Source organism: Thamnophis sirtalis, unplaced genomic scaffold (assembly GCF_051295495.1).
Source record: "Thamnophis sirtalis isolate CommonGarterSnake01/CBP01778 unplaced genomic scaffold, rThaSir2_p1.2 scaffold_3, whole genome shotgun sequence".
Lineage (NCBI taxonomy): Eukaryota > Metazoa > Chordata > Lepidosauria > Squamata > Natricidae > Thamnophis > Thamnophis sirtalis.
The window spans coordinates 87,973,421-87,993,355 of NW_028261383.1; the positions used below are offsets into that span (position 1 = coordinate 87,973,421).

Below are 19,935 nucleotides of genomic sequence, written 5' to 3' on the forward strand. Positions count from 1 at the left end.
AACCTAACCCTTAACCTAACGCTAAACCTAACACTAACCTTTAACCTAACGCTAAACCTAACCCTAACGCTTAACGTAACCCTAAACCTAACCATAACCCTTAACCTAACCCTAACCCTAAACCTAACCCTTACCTTTATGTGAATCGGCTTGCTTTAATTTAATTTTAATTTCAATTTAATTTATTTTTAATTTTTTTCGTCGCGCTGCTGATGACGTCAATTACGCGCTTTCGTCGAGCGCGCTTTTGTCTACTGCAGTTTTGACGGGTCACGATTAAAAAGGGGATTTTTTTCTAACTAATCAAAAGAGGGTAGTGTTAAATATGTCTGCTGTGTATGCCCTTTATCAGGGACTGCACTAAATTATACCACTATCAAAACAAGCCCACAAAAATTAAAGATCTGCACTAAAGGAATTAAATCTCTTTCTGATCCCTTGATCACTTAAAGCCAAGTCCATTGTCTACTGTTGAGTCTTTGATGTTTTTTTTTAATCTATTCAGTCACAGGAACATAAAATTTCCAGTGACTCTCCCAAACTCCAATTTTTCATGATAGTAAACTATGCTTCTACATTATGAACGACCTCTGTCTGTATGCCTCTAACCAGCTTCCTGATCAGCAGATGAGAGAAAGCCCTAACGTTTTTTTTTCCAAGGGAGATTGATGGCGTGCTCAATAAATTTTGGCTGAATGTCCAATTCAGAAGGTTTAGTTTGTGTCTTCTGTAGCATCCCTTATATTCAATCCTCTGTTAATCTCAATCTGAATCTTTGTTTTGGAGGTAAATTCTAGTTTCATTGTTTATTGCCAGATTTTCATCTTTTGGAAACCCCTATGTTTTCCTATGGGAGGAACTGTATCAGCTTCCCTCAAGTTTAACGAAGATAGAGCAGTTGGCAAAGATAGATATCAGTATTCACTGTGCCAGAATTAATGCAAGGACATCATAGTTCACCCATCCTCCACCCATAAAAAATTCTCCAAAATTCTCTTTGAAAGCAGTCTCAAGAATCAATACTTTTTCCTCAGATTAAATGAGAACTGATAGAAACTGATGTGAGGAGATTTTTCTTCTATGCATTATTATGTACAATAATTGGAATCCCAATGGAAAAGGAGTTATAAATGTAAGAATAACTGACCTTTTAATTCTTTGGTCTTCTGGAGAAATAATCTGTGTGATTTCTTGTATATTTGTTTACTTAATCTGCTATTTTCAAGTGACCTTTTCAGATAATGAAGTAATGTGTATGGCAAAGCCAGATTTCTCTTCCATGAGGTTGTAGATGGGCCTTTTCTTCTTCTACCTTAAGGCTCCTGTCACAGAGACCCACGTGTAGAAACATGTCTGTGATCTTGTTAAAGAGCACTAGAGAAAAATAAACGGATGCAGGTGGAGAACTCTCTTCCAGTTTTCAGGTGACTCACAACAGGGTCACTTTTATTAGTATGGTAAAGTACAAAGCTCGGAAAGGTGACTGGGGTGAAGATTAAGAAGCATACGTTTAGCAAATGTATGAAAAGAATGAACAGAAATGTAACTGGTCTTCTCTTGATTCTCCAGTCAAGATAATATTCTGTGAAATTCTCCCAAGTTTATCAGACAATGATTCCAATACTCCTGTGCATACATCAGGGTCCCCAACCCCCAATACGTAGATTGGCATTGGTCTACAGCAAGCTTGTAACCAGGATACGTGTAACCAGTAACCAACTAAGCAAAGCCCCATCTGCGGGATGCAGGGAGTACATGGAACCATATCCCCTCCAATCTGCAGAAAAATCTCTTTACATGTTACCGATTCCTGGTGCCCAAAAAGTTGAGAGCCACCAGTCTACATTGTGAAAAGATAAGGACATGAAGGGAAATATGTGTCTGAGAGATGAATGCAGCAAATATGATTTCTGTAATAGAGTTGTCAAAGTCTAGAATGTCCTACCTGATTCAGCCACAAATTTTCAGTTTCAGTCACAAATTGACTTCCGTGGACCTTACTTCATGCTTATTAATGTGCCTATCGTCCCTGTCATGACCTGGATATCTGCGGGACCGCCTCCTGCCACATACCTCCCAACCACCTATAAGATCTCACAGGCTGGGCCTCCTCTGGGTGCCGTCGACCGGGCAATGCCGGTTGACGACCATTCGGGGGAGGGCTTTCTCTGTAGCTGCTCCAGCCCTGTGGAACGATCTGCCCGCGGAGATCCGGACCCTTCCCACTCTCTCGGCCTTCCGAAAAGCCACTAAAACCTGACTGTTCTGGCAGGCCTGGGGCTGTTGACCCCATAATGAGGTCCAGCCCCACTAGGACTGAGTGTATGGTATGTTGCTTTTAAATCTATCTTTTCTTTTCCCTATATTTTAGTTTTTACTTTATTCTTGTATTTGTGAGCCGCCCGGAGTCCTACGGGATTGGGCGGCATATAAATTTTATTAAATTCAAATTCAAATTCATTGTATTTTTATTCTCTTGTTATCATTTTTTGTTTGACAAATTCCAATGGATGGATGGATGGATGGATGGATGGATGGATGGATGTTTGGTGGTGATCAAAAATGATCATGCACTCGGTAGGTATCTATTGTTCTTTGAACTGTGTATTCTTCCAGCACAGTTGTATCAGTGTGAGTTCATTAAAACAAAGAACATAACTTCAGTATAATAGATTCTGTTTTTCCCGCACCTTATTTTCTCTCCCAAACTCATACATTTCTTCTTTTTAATGTGCATTTTATACTGTATGAACCTCTGAGAAGACACTGCATAGGTGACAGTTCCTCCTGGCTGCAAAGGAGGAACCCTCTTTGAGCAGGTTGGAAACACAAGGTCTAAACCTCGTAATAGAAAACATTGCTGACAGCTTAACTGTTCTGTTTCAAATAATTAATTAGCCTTGGACATTTTGCATGCTGCAGACCTGAAGCCATCACAGTATTGTAAGGAAGAGAGAAAATAGCTTTTCTTGTTCATCCCTTTCTGCTACAGTTGTAAGGATCATTTAATTGTGCTGTGCAAGAATTTAATAGTAGTCTTAGGATATTCCAATTTATGTTATTGATGTTTTTTGTGCAGCTGAGCCGGGTGGAAGGAACGTCAGGGACAGTGCTGGCAGGGAAGTGGTAAGAGGCGCGCAGGCTGGAAACCATTCGCACGTCCTTGACAGAAGTGGCTGCAGGGGGTGCTGCGTGGGGGCCAGCCAGCTCTTCTGTAAAGCCCGAGCTGGCCAGGCACTCCAGACCGCAGATGCGCCACAGGCTGGAGGACTTGGGCTGCGCAAGAAGCCCGCTCAGGTGGGAAGGGAGGAAAGCCCCGGCCTGCCCACCTTGGCCAACAGCTCTGCTCCCTGAGGAAGCGACTGCTGGGATCCCCTCTCCGCATATTTTGGCACGCGTACCTGTTGTTCTTCCTGTTGCTGATCTTTGTGCATGCATGAAAACCAGAAACAGGAAGATCATCTTCCTGACGTGCGCATGCACATTGGGTGGCTGATATTCTGGTTTCCAGTGCACCCCTGTGTGTGAAAATCAGCTGGCCGGTGTGCTGGAACCCAGAAAAGCAACAGGTGATGGCTCCATTTGCCCAGAGAGATGGCTCTGCGTGCCACTTCCAGCACCCATGCCATAGACTTGCCATCACGACTCTAGATGATCAATGTACTTCAACTTAGTTCCCTGATAATATTGGACTGTAGTTCTCACAATTCTTAGCAAGTAAGGCCAATTTTGCGAGTCCAATACATTTGGAGAATATTTAAGGGAAGCTGGTAGAGATTAAATATAACATACAGTGATGACATTATTAGAAAGTAACAGCTACACTGTATGCCAGATGATATAGTATTTCAATATAACATGTTTTTCTCATATTACTGATTAGTGTGCTTGTAGAGGTCAGAGAATGTTTTCCCAATTATACTGTGAAATAATACTGTATTAACTATTAAAACGGTTGCTTTTTCTAGAAAGAAATCGGTACCTTCAATTGCTGTATAACTCTTGATATTACACACACACACACACACACACACTTTATGTAGCACATTAAGCCTTAATGAGATTTATTTGGTTTATGGATTAACGTGATGCATGAACCATGCCAATTATATTTAACCACTTACTAAGACATGAGATTTAGTCACGTGAAGAACGTTTCTACAATTCAGTAAGGAAAACTCTGACAACCTCCTGAATATCATATTATATGCATCTCAAAATCTCCATATTGTATGTAATTTAACCATAAAATGGCATATTAAGGCTGCAGTGCTTTGGCTTCAACTCCAAGAAAGGTGCTTCAGCCCAAATGAGTTGCAGAATGTAATCTAAAAGCAGTATCTTTTCTTGGAATCATGCAGCTGCTGTACAATCATAACACATATTTTGTTGCTATCTAAAAAGCATGTCATTATGGGATTCTCTCAAATTGTAGACTAATTACTGCTAACCTAAACAAATGGATCAAGAAAAAAAGAATCTAGCAAGCTTTTAAATTACAAAAGTTTTGTTTTAGAAGAAAAGAAATGGAAATCAGTTTCTTGCCTGAACTGGAAAAGGCATATAGAGCGGCAGATGACAAATCCGGATGACAATATGTATGTTACAGGGTCACAACTCAGCACTCCTAAGCAGTCAAATACATGCAGAATATACTGGCTTAGAAATTGAGATTAAAATAGTTAAAATAGAAAATAGAACTATTCCTGATTTTTTATTTTGAAAAGGTTTCTGAAATATAAATCTATGTTGTTTAACATTTAAAAAATGACAAAAAGAAGAACTTGATAGTAAATAGTAAATATGTAGCTTAGGTGTCACGTTATGTTATTATATTATGCTTTCTTTAAAGCCATTCACTCTCTTGTTTTCATTTTCCTCCATTTAGGCTCTGCAATGGCTCCAAGGAAGCTTTTTGTGAACGTTGCCCTCTGCTTAGCATTCTTCCTGGCTTGTGATGGGAATTTGGAGAAAGGCAATGGATCCCTTTTACACTTTACCTATCCTCTTTATAACACTTCAATCTATGAAAACTCAGCACCCAAAACTTACATGGAGAGCTATGTCAAAATGGGCATATACATCACAGACCCAGAATGGGATATCAAATATAAAATAGTTTCTGGGGACACTAGTGGTCTCTTTAAAGCTGAGGAATATATTGTTGGAGATTTCTGTTTTTTGAGAATTAGAACCAGGAGTGGTAACACTGACCGGTTGAACAGGGAGTTCAAAGACAAGTATCTTTTAATAATCCATGCCACAGAGAAAACATTTGCCTACGAGACATGGACCAAGGTACTGGTCCAAATTCTTGACAGAAATGACCTAAAGCCTCTATTCTCACCTCCTTCTTATAAAGTGACAGTTGAGGAAGACACAGCTCCAAAAACCACGATTGGTTTGATCAGTGCCACAGATGCTGATATTGGCCAGAATGCAGGATTCTATTATGCACTAAGTACAAGGTCACAATTGTTTACCATTCATCCCACCAGTGGAATAATCATGAGTGCTGTGAGACTGAATGCTACCCACAGAGGGAAGCACCAGTTAAAGGCCTTGGCTGTGGACAGAATGAGGAAGATCTCTGAAGGAAATGGTTTTGGAAACATGGCTAGTCTTACTATCCTGGTGGAACCATCTACCAGGAAACCTCCTGTTATTGCTTCAGTGAAGCCAGTTGATTCTGCTGAAGAGCTCCTTTATGCTACTTTAAGTGTAAAAACTGATGGCTCGGGATCTGGGGTAGATTCTGTTGATATTGTGGATGGAGACCCAAGAGGGCATTTCCGAGCCATAAGATCATACATGGGAAGTGATGACTTCATGATAGTGTCAGACAAAGAGATCAATTGGAGCAACAGTCCAGTTGGTTTCAATCTCAGCTTGCAGGCTAAAGACAAGAACAAGCCACCTCTTTTTTCCCAGACTGTATCTGTTCAAATACAACCGTCTAAATATACCTTTGCCAAATTTGAAAAAGATATTTATCAAGCCCAACTCAATGAATTTGCGCCCCCTGGAAGTCATGTTGCCATGGTTCAAATTACTCCAGTTCTCCAAAATGTAAAATATATGCTGAAACTAAGTTCTGATAGCATTAACTTTAACATCAACCCACAAACTGGTCTCATAACTACAGCAAAACAAATAGATTTCCATGAACAGTCTCATTTTGAATTTGAAGTTACAGCCAGTTATAGACACCTTTCTACCACTGTTATTGTTGACGTTGTTGATTGCAACAATCATGCTCCTAGCTTCACCCAGTCTTCATACCTCAGTACTTTCAATGAAAATCTGCCTCCTGGCTCAAGTGTCCTCTCAGTAAAGGCTACAGATAATGATAGTGGGGAGAACAGCTTCATTACATACAACATAGCCAATCAGAGAACTGTTCCATTTGTCATTGACCCATTTACAGGTGTCATATCTACTACTAAATTAATGGATTATGAGTTAATGCAGAGGTGGTATTATTTGCGTATCTGGGCATCAGATTCAGGATCTCCTTTTCGTCATCAGACTGAAGTTTATGTTTCCCTCATTCTGAATAACCTAAATGATAATGTGCCAGTATTTGAGAAGATTAACTGCAATGGAAGCATTCCATGGGATTTACCTATTGGGCACTCTGTGTTCACAGTTTCAGCCATCGATCGGGATGAACTAAATCCCATAAAATATGAAATCAAGTCTGGCAATGAAGGACAGTTTTTTGAATTGAATCCTGTGTCTGGTGTTATTTCCCTTAGAGCACATTTCAAGGATCTCCACTACCAGTCACTCCTACCAATCTCCTACACTCTCAAAATAAGTGCTACTGATGGAAATAATACTGCGTCCCCAGCATGTATAAATATTACTGTGGTAAACCAAGAAACCTCTCTCTCTTTTCAATGTGAGGAAACGGGGGTGCTCAAGGAACTGGCTAGCACCATAATCCATCTTGCTGACTCACCATCTCCAGACCACCAGGAAGAAGATTCCTCCTTGAATACATATCTTATAAACCATCATGCACCACAGTTTGATGACACCTTTCCACGGTCTATTGATATACCAGAGACAACCCCAGTTAACTCTACCATTGCTCAGTTGACAGCAATAGACAGTGATGCTGGCTTTAATGGAAAGATGGTCTATGTCATCTCTTCAGGAAATGAGGAGAGCTGTTTTGATATTGACACAGAAACAGGTCTGCTGCTGGTACTTTCTCCTTTGGACCATGAAAGAACAAGTTTCTATGTGCTTAACATCACCGTATATGATCTCGGCAGTCCTCAGAAGTCAACATGGAAATTATTAGCTGTGAATGTTCTGGATGAAAATGATAATGCACCTACATTTTTGCAAAGCAGATATTTAATAACTATACCAGAGGACGTAAAAATGGGTACAACAGTTGCTGTGTTGACAGCTAATGATGCTGATACAAATGATAACAGCAGAATGAAATATTCCTTTCTCTCACACAGTGATAAATTTGCTATCAACAGTGTTACTGGAGAAGTAGTAGTGACTGCTACTCTTGATAGAGAATTGGAGCCTCAGTACATATTAAAAGTTGAAGCTAGAGACCAGCCACAAAAGGGTCATCAACTCTTTGCAATTGCTGATCTGGTTATTTCTTTGGAAGATGTAAATGACAATTCTCCCTTCTGTATCCCAGCCTTGAACAAGATGAACGTTCCTGAGGACTTGCCTTTGGGGACCACCCTCCTCTTCCTGGAAGCCTTTGATCCAGATATTACTTCCGAGGGAAAGCTGAAATACAGTCTGATCAGTGATCATGAAAATATGTTTCATCTGAATGAATTTACAGGGTCTTTAACATTGGAAAAAGAATTGGATTATGAAAAAATGGACTTTTATAATCTCTCTGTGAAGATCAGTGATGCTGGGATGCCCTATTCTCTCTCTTCTCTCTGCTACATTGAGATAAATGTTTTGGACATTAATGAAAATCTGCACCCTCCTTCCTTTGATTCTTTTGTGTATGAAGGATCAGTGAAAGAAAACAGCCAAGAAGGGACACCTGTGATGAGAGTAGTAGCTCATGACAGTGATAGAGGAAAAGATGGACAAATCCAGTATTTCATCAGAGAGGGATCTGGCATGGCTCTCTTCAACATTGAAAATGACACAGGTAATAATGGGGCATTGTAGGGGGAGAATAGAAGAGCGGTGGTTAAATGGTAACTTATTATTTGATGTAAGATTTTGATTTATCATTATTTTCTCTGGTATTAACTATCATGAGCCTTCTAGTATACAATAAACATTGCCTGCCTGAAACAAAAAATAATTCTGCAGGAGGCATACATTACTTGAATGCATGCTTATTTGTAATATACTAGCGAGTTAGTGGAAGGCTATATTATATACATTTCCCAAAAGAACACACAGGATTTTCAGATGGATCTGATTTTATAGAACATGTTTTTCTTTACTTGTTTGTTTAATGATAAGATTGGATCAGTTATATGGCTTGCATTATATGGTAGGATAGATTTAAGTCTGCAGAAACTGAAAATATAGTCATTATAAAGAAGAACATTTTCATAGATTAAGTTGCGTTTTAAGAGTTCCAGAAGAGAAACTCCACTAATTCAAAAAAAAAATGTATTTAATTTTGTTCTTATCACTGGAAACCATATAATACTCTATTTTTCTCAGGTCTTATTTTTACCATGGGGCCACTCGACAGAGAATTGTGCTCTCATTATTGGTTGACAGTACTTGCGGTTGATCAAGGATCAGTCCCCCTGTCTTCTGTGGTTGAAATTTACATTGAAATCAGTGACATCAATGATAATTCACCTCAGATGTCCAGACCTGTCTTTTATTCCTCTGTCTTGGAGAATTCACCAGCCAATACTTCCATCCTTCAAGTTGAAGCTGTTGATCCAGATACTGATTCAAAGGGAAAACTGACTTTCCACATCATAAATGGAAATCATCAAGGATTGTTTGCTATTAATCCATTCACTGGTAAGGTGCTATATCAGTTTTCTTTTAAAGACATACCTAGTGTATAAGAAATGTCCTCTAGTTTCTCTTGCTCACTATTTTGACATTCAATGTATGTTCATACTGCTTGGAAAAAAATGTATACTGTTTTTAGTTTAGATTTCTCTGATCGTTGCAGAAGGAAGATTAATTAAGAAAAAAACAAAATCATTAGTGCTTACTAGAACTTCCATTAAGATGAAGCAGTTGATACCTCATATAATTGTAGGATATTGAGAAATGGTAATTAATCCTGGTTAAAATTCTATGTTACTCATATGCTGTTCTCCTTTAAATTTATCTATTTGTGCCTGGCATATTAATTTTAAGACAAATGCTAATACTGCATTTTCTTAACTTAGTCCTGGTCAGATTTGTTTGAAATGTACTTCCTACAGTTCATTTTTCCCCCCTTATAGATATTTTCATTTTATGATGAGTTTGGTAGCTGCCTAGAGCCTTCAGGATCAGATTTTACTGAACTGAAGAAAACAATAGAATAATGTTGGCATTGGTTTTATCCAGAAATTCTGAGAGTTGTGTCCATATGGTACAACTCACATAAAGGGTTCCAGTCTGGAGAAAACTATTTCAGGTAGAGGTTAGCAACCTTGTTCTGGGTCAGGACCAATGGCCATGGTGCTACTGGTAAACAACATTGTTTTCCTCTCTTTGCCTTGTGGCTCATCTCATCAGTGGGAGGCATGTTGCTTCACCCATGCTAAAGAGGTTTTTCCGTTTCTTTCAATTTTCTGAAGATGCAAATCATCTTGTAGTTTGAGTCTTAAACATTTACTTGCTGAGTTGATCACAAAACAGTTCTGCACATATTTACTTTGCCTCAACTGTTGTCAGTTGAAATGTCAATTATTGATGACACATAGCTAATGGATAAGTAATTTAGTATGTGGAATTTAGTCTGCAATTATCTTTTCCTATATCTAATACTTTATGTTGTATCTTTAGATATAATTGATGCTTTAGATATCATTTGATGAACATACATATGGGAACCAGACTGCTACCTAACATGATACAGGATACATTTAAAACAAATATAGTTCAAATGAACCATTACTGATTACAATCCTATGAATAAATTGTGCAACTTGTAGAATTGTACAAGTGATCATCAAAACACTGAATTCCTAGATTCCTTTTATTTCAGATTTCCCCATTTACAAGGGAAGAACATTATTTAACAAAGATGGCATGCTTCTGTGATAGTCTTTTCCTTCAATCTGACAACATTGCTCCTCCGTCCCTCCACCAATATATGGAGGACAAGACATCTACAACAAAGAGGCCTTATTGTTTAAAGGAGGGGTTGTGAAATCTTAAGTTGTACCAGTGGTTCGAATCCCTAATACAGGTCTCCTGCATGAGCAGGGGATTGGACTAGATGAGCTCCAACTCTGTTACTGTTTTACCTATTATATGCAATGTGGGGACAAATAAAGAAGTCATGGTACTTTCTAATAGAACTTCTTTTATGACAAAGGGGATTCTGTACTATAGAATGCTGGCTATCATTCTGTAAAGCAGGGACGTGCAGTCACTAGAGGCAAGGGAGGCGGAGCCTCATCAGTCTCCTCAGGAAAAAGAAAGAAATTTAATTTTTTTAAAAAAATAATTAAAGCCAAGATAGTTGCTACCAGATTCCAGGTCACAGTGGCTTGGTGTCTGCTTAGTGTTAACCAAAGCAGGAGGCGAGAGAACTCAGGGCCTCTTTTCCATAAGGAATTTTTCGCCTTCTAAAAGTTAATAAAGAGTTAAAAGGCAAAGAAGTTCAGATGGAAAAGAGGCACTAATTCTCCTGCCTCCTGATTTGGAAGCAGCCAATCGTGTCTTCTTGAGCACGCTTACATTGGGCGGGGCGTGCTTCAGAGGAGAGATGAGTGGGCGAGAAGGAGGAGGCTGCCTGCCTCTTCGCTGCAGATCTGGGTGCTTGGCGGCTCCCGCGATGCAAAGTAAGTGCCCCACCATCCCCGATGCTGCCGCCCGCTGCCCTGGCCTGCTTCTCCAGGCTCCGCCGCTGGAAGTCCCGGATTGCCTCTGGGGGAAGGCTGGGTGAGAAGTGGAGCGAAGCTTCTCTGCGGCCTCCCAGCGCTGCCCAGAGGCTCTTGCAGGAGCACGTGTCAGCGGCCAGTGGCCTGGAGCGGCCCCGGTTGTGAGACAAGGGAGCACTTAAAGCAGCTGCTGCCACCGCCGCCACCGCCCCTCTTTCGCCTGGCGGGGTGGTGGTGGTGGCAGCGGCAGCAGCTACTTTAAGTGCTCCCTTGTCTGTCTCACAGCCGGGGCCGCTCCAGGCCGCTGGCCGCTGACATGTGCTCCTGCAAGAGCCTCTGGGCAGCGCCGGGAGGCCGCAGAGAAGCTTTGCTCTGTTTTTCACTCAGACTTCCCCCAGAGGCGATCTGGGACTTCCAGCGGCAGAGCTTGGAGAAGCAGCGGATGCAGGCCAGGACAGCGGGGGGGGCAGCGGGGCACTTTGCATTGCGGGAGCCACCAAGCGCCTTTGCTGCAGACCCGGGCGCTTGGTTGCTCCCGTGATGCAAATTCCCCCCCCCCCGCTGAGCCTCACCAGGTATCAACCTCACCGCACGTCACTGCTGTAAAGTTTAAGTATCCATTGAAATGAATCGGGAAGAAGTAGACTGATGAGGTGGATCTAGAACCATGATGGCAAACCTATGGCATGCGTGCCACAGGTAGCATGCGAAGCCATTTCTGAGAGAATGTGAGATGTTGCCCTGTCAGCTCCAGCGTGCATGCGTGCCCTAGCCAGCTAATTTTTGATCTTGTTTTTCCGCCGTTTTTCAGAATGGACTTCAGGTTTGCCTGTTGGGCTGTTTTCCACCCTCCAGAGGGCCTCTGGAGGGGGGGGGTCCAAGAAAGGCAACCGTGCATTTGTGAGACAGCAGAAGGGGGTCATACATGCATGTGCATGGGGCATGGCACGGGGGGCATTAAATTATGGGGGTGGGCACACGAGCATGTGTGATAGCTCATGTGTGCATACTTTTGGCACCTGAGGCCATCACTGATCTAGAATGTTGGAAATGCTTCCTTATATCAGGAATTCATTCTCTCTGTGTCAAAAGAGACGGTGGTATTTATTTAAAGATAATTTCTTTGCAAATATCCATTTTTCATCAAGGTATTTGAGAGCTTAATCAGTTTTTATGCATTCATTTGGATTATCCAAATTATCGTAGTGGGTTTCAGCCATGGATTTTAGCCCCAGAACTATCTGAGGCATCAGATCACATGCTCTGGAGTTCAATTCTGTTAATCTTCCTGAATGTAGCTCTGATCATGGTATCCTAATCAGTTAGTTATTTTCTCTCTGGCATTATTCTTATCTCGGAGTTTGTTTCCAGAGAGTGGCTTCTAGGATGTTTTTTTTTTTAGGACCACCATTATTATTTAATATTCCTATGAAGATGCTGGGTGAGGTCAACTGTGGGTCTGGGCTGGGTGCTATTAATATGCTGATGATATGCAAATCTATTTCCCTCTGACATCTGAGTTAAATAAGGTGATGCAGGTCTTTAACTAGGATGTACGTAGAAGAGCCATGACGACGCAGTTGTTAGAATGCAGTACTGCAGGCTACTTCTGCTGACTGCCTGCAATTTGGCAGTTTGAATCTCACCAAGCTAAAGGTTTGACTCAACCTTCCAGCCTTCCGAGGCCGGTAAAATGAGGGCCCAGATTGTTGGGAGAAATATGCTGACTCTGTAAACTGCTTAGAGAGGCTGTAAAGCGCTGTGAAGCAGTATATGTAAGTTTAAGTGCTATTGCTATTGCTAGAAACTATAATAGGTTGGTTAAGGACCAATAAACTGAAGTTGACTCTAATAGATTGAAGCTCTGGCTTTGCCTGTCCCAGCAGTTACAACTCATATTAAGCAAATCAGTTTATGCTCCCATAAACTTCACATTAAAACTACTAAAAGATGCTGAATATTGTATATTGTGTGTTGTGAGGGAAAGACACGCAGGAGCCATGGATGCAAGACAGATCTTTATTATGACAGAGATGACAGCGATTCGAACTTTCCCTGAACGGTCAGGGTATTTATACTAGCACTCAGACCAACTGTCAAAATGACCAGCCAATCAGGTCGCAGCTGGTATTTGCATATTCAATATTCAACACTCCTTCCCCCCAGTTCTAAAGACTATTTGCATATTCAAACTCAGACTATTTGCATATTCAATATTCAACACTGAACAAAGATATTTCTTGACAATGATTCTGAAACTGTAACTAATGCAGAATGCAGCAGTGACATTATTGTCCAATGTGGCTATTGCCCTTTAGAATCCACATAATATCATACTTAAAATAATTGCATTGGCTATCTGTTATAATTCAGATGCCAAGATTTTAGTAATAATATTTTAAGTCCTTAATGATTTTGGGTTTTGGTGCTTCGGTCTCCAAGTACATAGTGCCTGAAAATCACAAATAAGGCACTCCTACATGCTGAAATAAGTATATTGGACAGACCTTTGGTACATAATATGTTTCTAATTAGAGAGGAATTTTGTAATATATGATAACTAATGTTATCTACTATACATATTATGAGTACTTAGTAAGCTTAATTTTTTCCTAAGAATTGTATTGAATATTTTGTGGAGTTCTAGTTTTGGGGTCCTTTGTTTAGTATCAAGTAACTACAGTGGCTGCAATCACAAATCACACTAACTTATGGTTTGATTTGTTATTAATTTACACAATGTATGAACCCACTCATGGTTTATATTTATATGTGTACTCAATCATTATGTTTTTTTCAACAAATTAGACTTCAAAAATCAAGGTACCTTATTGTGAGACACCCAGAATCTTGCAAAAGAGCTAGCATATGAATGCTGTAGAATAAGAAAATAAATAAAAGTAGGCACACAGTCATTCTATCCCCATTCAGCAAAGAAGCGAGGCTTTGATCTTCCAGGCAGTCTGAATTTCCAGTTCCTTTCTTTTTGTCAGTTAAGCGTTTAGGTTAGTCTTTTGCTTTCCTAAATTGTCTTTCAGCTTCCTCGATTTGTATTGCATTGTCCTACAACTTCTTTCATTGGGTACTTCTTGTTTATTTTATTTTTCAATTAAAATTCACAGCTGTGGCTGATAAAATAGTTTAACATTTATCTACTGTGGTTGATGAAATTGTTCATTGTTAGGCATCTCTTTAACCAAAACATATTCACACATTACAGTTTGTAAACTGTCTTTTTTTCTATCCATGTAACTTGTTTTTCCGCAGCAAATGTCAACAATGCTAATTGTAAATACGGTAGTGCTTTGCAAATGACTTGTTTTAGAACTGAGTTTCATGAAATGAAATGAAATGAAATTTAATTTTTTAAGAAAAGGGGAAAAAGTGAATGGTTTCAGAATTTGGAGACACAAAAAGTGTTGCAATATAAAATACATCAATTAGTGAACTAAAAACCTTTATTCAATTCTTTTTTTCTTTTTTTCCCCAAACATGTGTATTTTGAGTTTATTGAGCATTATAACTAAACTGTTTCTCTGTTTGATTTTTATCTACTGAAGGATAATTTTGTAATTCTTGGGATTCACCCAAGCTTATTAAAATTTTCCTTCTGATTTTAATTAAAACATTTTGGCTGCAACCAGAACTTTCCTGTGTGAATGTTATAGATGGAGTGTCTATGCATGGATTTTCTAATCTCCCCATTTTAATGCATATTTTTAATATTAATCATGTTTACTTAATTAAAATGTTATTGTATTTTCATTATTTTTATGTTCAGATTTATGTACTTATGATTATGTGATATGAAATATTAAAGAGCCGCACTCAGAAAATGAATTTGCTGGTAGTTTCAGGATATTGTGTAGGCAGCCTGACATTTTCTAAATATTTTGGACTACATTACTTGCCACTGCAAGTTTGCATTGCTACATTACTTGCCACTCAGTAAAGCAGAGGGAACAGAGGTCTACCTGGAACATACTTCAGGATACTCAACCCTCATCATGTTCAATAGGCAGAAACACAGAGACATAAATATTTAATAGGGGACAGAAAGATGTTTCCAGTGTTGTTAGTGAGTGGAATAAAAATGCTGCCTTGAAAAGTGTGAAAACTATTTGTATGATAATTAAAGTTAATAATTGTGAAATGGAGGCAAATTATTGGATGATATAGGATGGGATCATGGTTCTCCCCCCCCCCCCACAAATAAAATGCTTACTTTTTCTTAACTGTAGTTATTTTGAGGAACAGGAATAGTCTTACTACCCTCTAACCCAAATACCCTTGCTAGTTTTTGAGATTTTTTAGTATAGTTTTCATCTAGGTGAACTAAATAGAAAATGTACTTCATGAATAGATGACCCATGTCATGAATGCAGACTGACCCACAACCTGTTATCAGTGAACTGTAATAGGCTGCCCTTGTGTCCTGTGTTTCAATGATGTGTAGGTATGATACAGTGTGAATAAATTAGCTATTAACAGCATGCATGAATATAACATATATTTATAATAGAATTTTTTACGATCAGAGGTGGTATTCAGCAGGTTCTGACCAGTTCTGGAGAACCAGTAGTGGAAATATTGAGTAGTTCAGAGAACCAGTAAATACCACCTCTGACTGGCTCCACCCCCATCTATTTTCTGCCTCCTGAGTCCCAGCTTATCAGGAGGGAATGGGGATTTTGCAGTAATCTTCCCCCTACAGTAGAGAGGGAATTGAGATGTTTTTCCTCTGTCAGACCAACCAAGCCATGCCATGCCATGCCCACAGAACTGGTAGTAAATTTTTTTGAATCCCACCACTGTTTACGATGAATACCTAAATGCTGTAATTATTTACCACACTAATTAGTAGTACTAATACACCTAGTCTTAAGCACCTGTCCTGCACATAAGCATTTTGCACTTCAGTTTGTCATATCACAGTAACTATGTTCTAATTCTGTAGTAGTTTAAAGATTGTAGTTGTAGCTAAAGCATTAGGTGCTATGAAGTTGGAGATGGGATTTTGTGAGGAACCAGTTTCTCTCTGTTTGCGGCATTAGAACATGAGCTGAAACAAGTTACAGATCACCTGATATCTGATACCTATCTTCTATTAAACCCCAAAGCGCTGTTTAGTGTTTCAATGAGTTAACTTATTTCTTGCTGTTTCTCTGAGCTTTCCAACAACGTTGGCAGAGTCCTCTCTGCCTTAGGAGACTGCTAGCACAATCATTTTCTACTCTTGATGATTAGCCCATGCCAGAAATTCAGATTTGGAAGCAAGTTTGAATTTTCTTTTTTTTTTCTGGGATTGCTTGCTCCCACAATCTGAATGTATGCATGCAACCAACTATGAACCTAGAAACAAACTGTTCTTACATACTGGAGAATCTGGCCATTAAGCCCACTACTCCAATTTAAGACTTCAGAGACTTTGAACAGAGAAGTTCCCCCTCTCCCTCCCTTCCTCCCTCCCTCCCTCCCTCCCTCCCTCCCTCTCTCTCTCTCTCTCTCTCTCTCTCTCTCTCTCACACACACACACACACACACACACACATGATGGGATTACAGAAGATAATCAGTGCAAATTGTTTTGAAAGGAAAATCCTTTCATTAGGAAAATACACTTCATCTTTATTCATAATATGGATGCAGTGGGATGGGAAAACCCTGTGTTTTTACTCCTTTTCCCCATCAATTCTAAACTTCTCAAGCTAGGTAGGGTAATAGTAGCTTTGTCCCATTTACTTTTTTTTTCAGGCCTTTTTTACTTTTACTTTTTTTCAGGCCTTTTTTTGTTTTGTTTTCAGGGCTTTGTCCTGAACTCTGCCTTTGCCAGAAGAAATGAAGTGAAATTGAATGTTTTTGGTGACTAACAAGAACAAGGGTGTTCTTGTTCAGGCATGCCCTTGGTTTTCTTTACTGACAAGAAGCAGAAGGAAGGTATTCCACAAGTGCTAGTGTTTCAATACACACACACACACTTGCTCGTGCACACACGAATTCCATTACACATGGACAATATCTGTTTTACAGGAATTGTGCAACTAATATTCTTTAAAGCTGCCGTAAAACATTAAAAACACAACATCTTTAAAGCATTTACATTAATTCAAGAAGTACACACGATTAAATCTAGTAAAAAGAATAAATCCCATTACACAGTGGTGGTGTCTCATGCTCTATAGCTAATTTTACCAGGTCATTTGTAATCCCAGTGGTGATAAGCATTAATATGGTTGTTCTGCTCCTTTTGGGATTTTAACAGTGTGCTAAAAGGTTTTTGGTTAAGAGTGATGATCAGCTGAACAGGACAGGTACAGGGCAGCTAAGAGATGTCAGTCCAGGACAATTTACTGTTTGGGCATTTCCACAAATAGCACTACAAGACATCGTGGGTTTAATCATTTTTAGCTTGTAGTTATACAGATGTTCAAATTATTTATTTATTTATTTAAAGGGGGGGTTGGGGGCAGAAATTTGCCCTTTTTATAACATGTTTTGATTGAATTCCCAAAATACACATAATCTGTACACCAAAAAGGGCAAATAAATTGTACAGCTGAGGCTTGCATGAATCTGTCATAGATCTTTATGTACTGATTTTCTGCATCTAATATGGCGATAGGTGATGGATGAAGCAGAAACATACTAACCTGACTGTCAGCGTTCCAAGTATCATGTAGAATTAAATCAGAGTCCAAGGCAAAACGATCCTTAAAGTTCCAATTTAATAAATCAGACATCTTAGCACATCTGTGAAATCCCAATTCTGGAAGTTACATCGGATTCCCACCCAGTTGAAAGTTCATGATCTTGTCCCCACACCCACAAATCCATCACATGGTCCAATCTTCTTCTTCCACGCTGGCATCTCCACTCAGCTGGTTCCGGTCAGGAGCAAAGGTGCAGAGACAAAATATGACCTTGGGCTTCTAGAAAAGAATGACGACAACACATTCCACAATTCTACTCCTTTCTATTCCACCCTCCCAACTACTACACTAATGAAACAGCATAATGAAATGAGAGTGTGGCAGGCCAAAGATCCTAAAAGGGATATAACTGCAGGCCTGACACTGACATTGCATTGAGTAAACAACCTTATATAATTGTTACCATTATAATTTTTCTGGAAACTTATCTGTCATCAGAATATATAAGTCAGATATCTAGATACATAGAACAGGGGAAGACGGGGAAAATGTATTCCCAGACACTTGAATAAATGTTTTCATTCATATATGTGGCATTTTTTACAGGACTTTATTTGTAAAGTAACTTGTGAAGGTTGGCAGAGCATGATTGAGCTCTGGATACGTCTCTCAGTCAGTGCTGTATCTGAATGTGACTTAGTAACATGTTAAATTTCCTGACCAGTGAAATAATGTAATTACACCCTTCTGAATGCCTAGTTGTTATATTTCTTGTTTTTAATAGACATTTAGAAGTTGTGAAATATAATTAAGAAAGTTAAAAATTAGGATTTTTAATGGAATAACAGAACAACCAAGTTAGAAGGGACTTTAGAGGTCTTCTAGTGCAACCCCTTGCCCATTCCTTAATGTATTCTCTTTAGGGAAGAAATAGGCTCTCCTCTCTTTAACAATTTGCATCTCCAGTTTCCACTGGGCCTCCTCCGCATTCCATCGGCCAGCCAGTGTCGGCTGGCAACTACAAGGAGGAGGGCCTTTTCAGCAGTCGCCCCGACCCTTTGGAACGAGCTCCCCGTGGAGATCCGTACCCTCTCCACCGTCCAAGCCTTCCGCATAGCCTTGAAGAACTGGCTCGCCCGTCAGGCCTGGGGATAAGGACCGTTACCCCGCCCGAATATTGAATGTATGGTGTCGATTTTATTATATGTTGTCGTCTTAATGTTGTATTCCCCCTCCCTTGGTTTTCTGTGAGCCGCCCTGAGTCCCCTCAGGGAAAAGGGCGGCCTACAAATGTCAATAAAACCTATAAACCTATAAACCATCTGTCTGTCTAGCAGATAGATAGTTTGGTATCTACACTTCCTTCCTTTTGACAAGAAACTGTAGCGACAAATGATTGTATTCATTCCAGTTAGCTTTAGTCTAGGGCCTTTTTTCATGCCTCTTCTAAGATTTGCTACTGGAATACACGCAAATGCATTTCATTTTTGCATGCCTTGGCAGGAACAGAAACACCACAGCTCTATTTTGGAATTAGTGTAATTAACAATTAACCTCAATTGCTCTAAGATCTCATTATGGGGTGTTTAACTGACCTTGTAAGGAAATCAGTGGTGGCTATGTGTGTGTCTGAGGCACTCTGGAGTCGCAAGGCAGCCAAACCAGATTGCCTCCTTCCTACTAGTGCAAAATACATATTGAGGCAAATTTAAAAGGACGCTTTTAAAACTTTCCCCCATAGTATTCTTCCATGTGTTGATTTTTTCCTATGAACTCTCATCTAGGTTGTTTTAAACATATATTTTTTTTACTAGCCAGAGCTAAAACTAAAACTGCTTGGGTTTTTTTTTAATCATCTAGGAGGTATTTACCAAGAAAAGTATGCATGTTTGAATAAAGCATACTATAAAAAAATGCTATCTTTTGGAATACTAAAAAACATACCAATCAACATTCTTGATTGTTATAGTTGCAACTGTCCAATACACCTATCCCCCCGTCCTAACCCTCTCATACCCTCCTGAGACCTTCCATGACTTGTATGTGGCCTATCCCGACCCTCCCCTGATTCTCCCAAGCTCTTTTCCTGGGATTCCCACCTTTCCCAACTAAAATGATCCATGTGTCTTGGGATTATGACAGCAACCAGTGACATCAAACTTTACAAACACATTACTTCACTTAGCAATGGCAATCCTGATTCCAATGGCTAAGATAATGTGACTATTTGTCATAATAGGGTTACTGGTACATCCAGTGTT

The 19,935-nt window shown here is 39.6% G+C and overlaps 1 protein-coding gene across 1 annotated transcript in view; it reads left to right on the top strand.

Annotated features, from left to right (window-relative positions):
• The window catches only part of FAT2 (FAT atypical cadherin 2), a 75,885-nt gene that overhangs the window by 11,262 nt on the left and 44,688 nt on the right, over nt 1–19,935 (top strand). Inside the window, exons 2-3 of the mRNA XM_087709428.1 lie at nt 4,889–8,152; nt 8,683–8,997. Coding sequence (XP_087565554.1) covers nt 4,897–8,152; nt 8,683–8,997 — 3,571 coding nt within the window. The 5' untranslated portion in view covers nt 4,889–4,896. The remainder of the gene's footprint in view (nt 1–4,888; nt 8,153–8,682; nt 8,998–19,935) is intronic.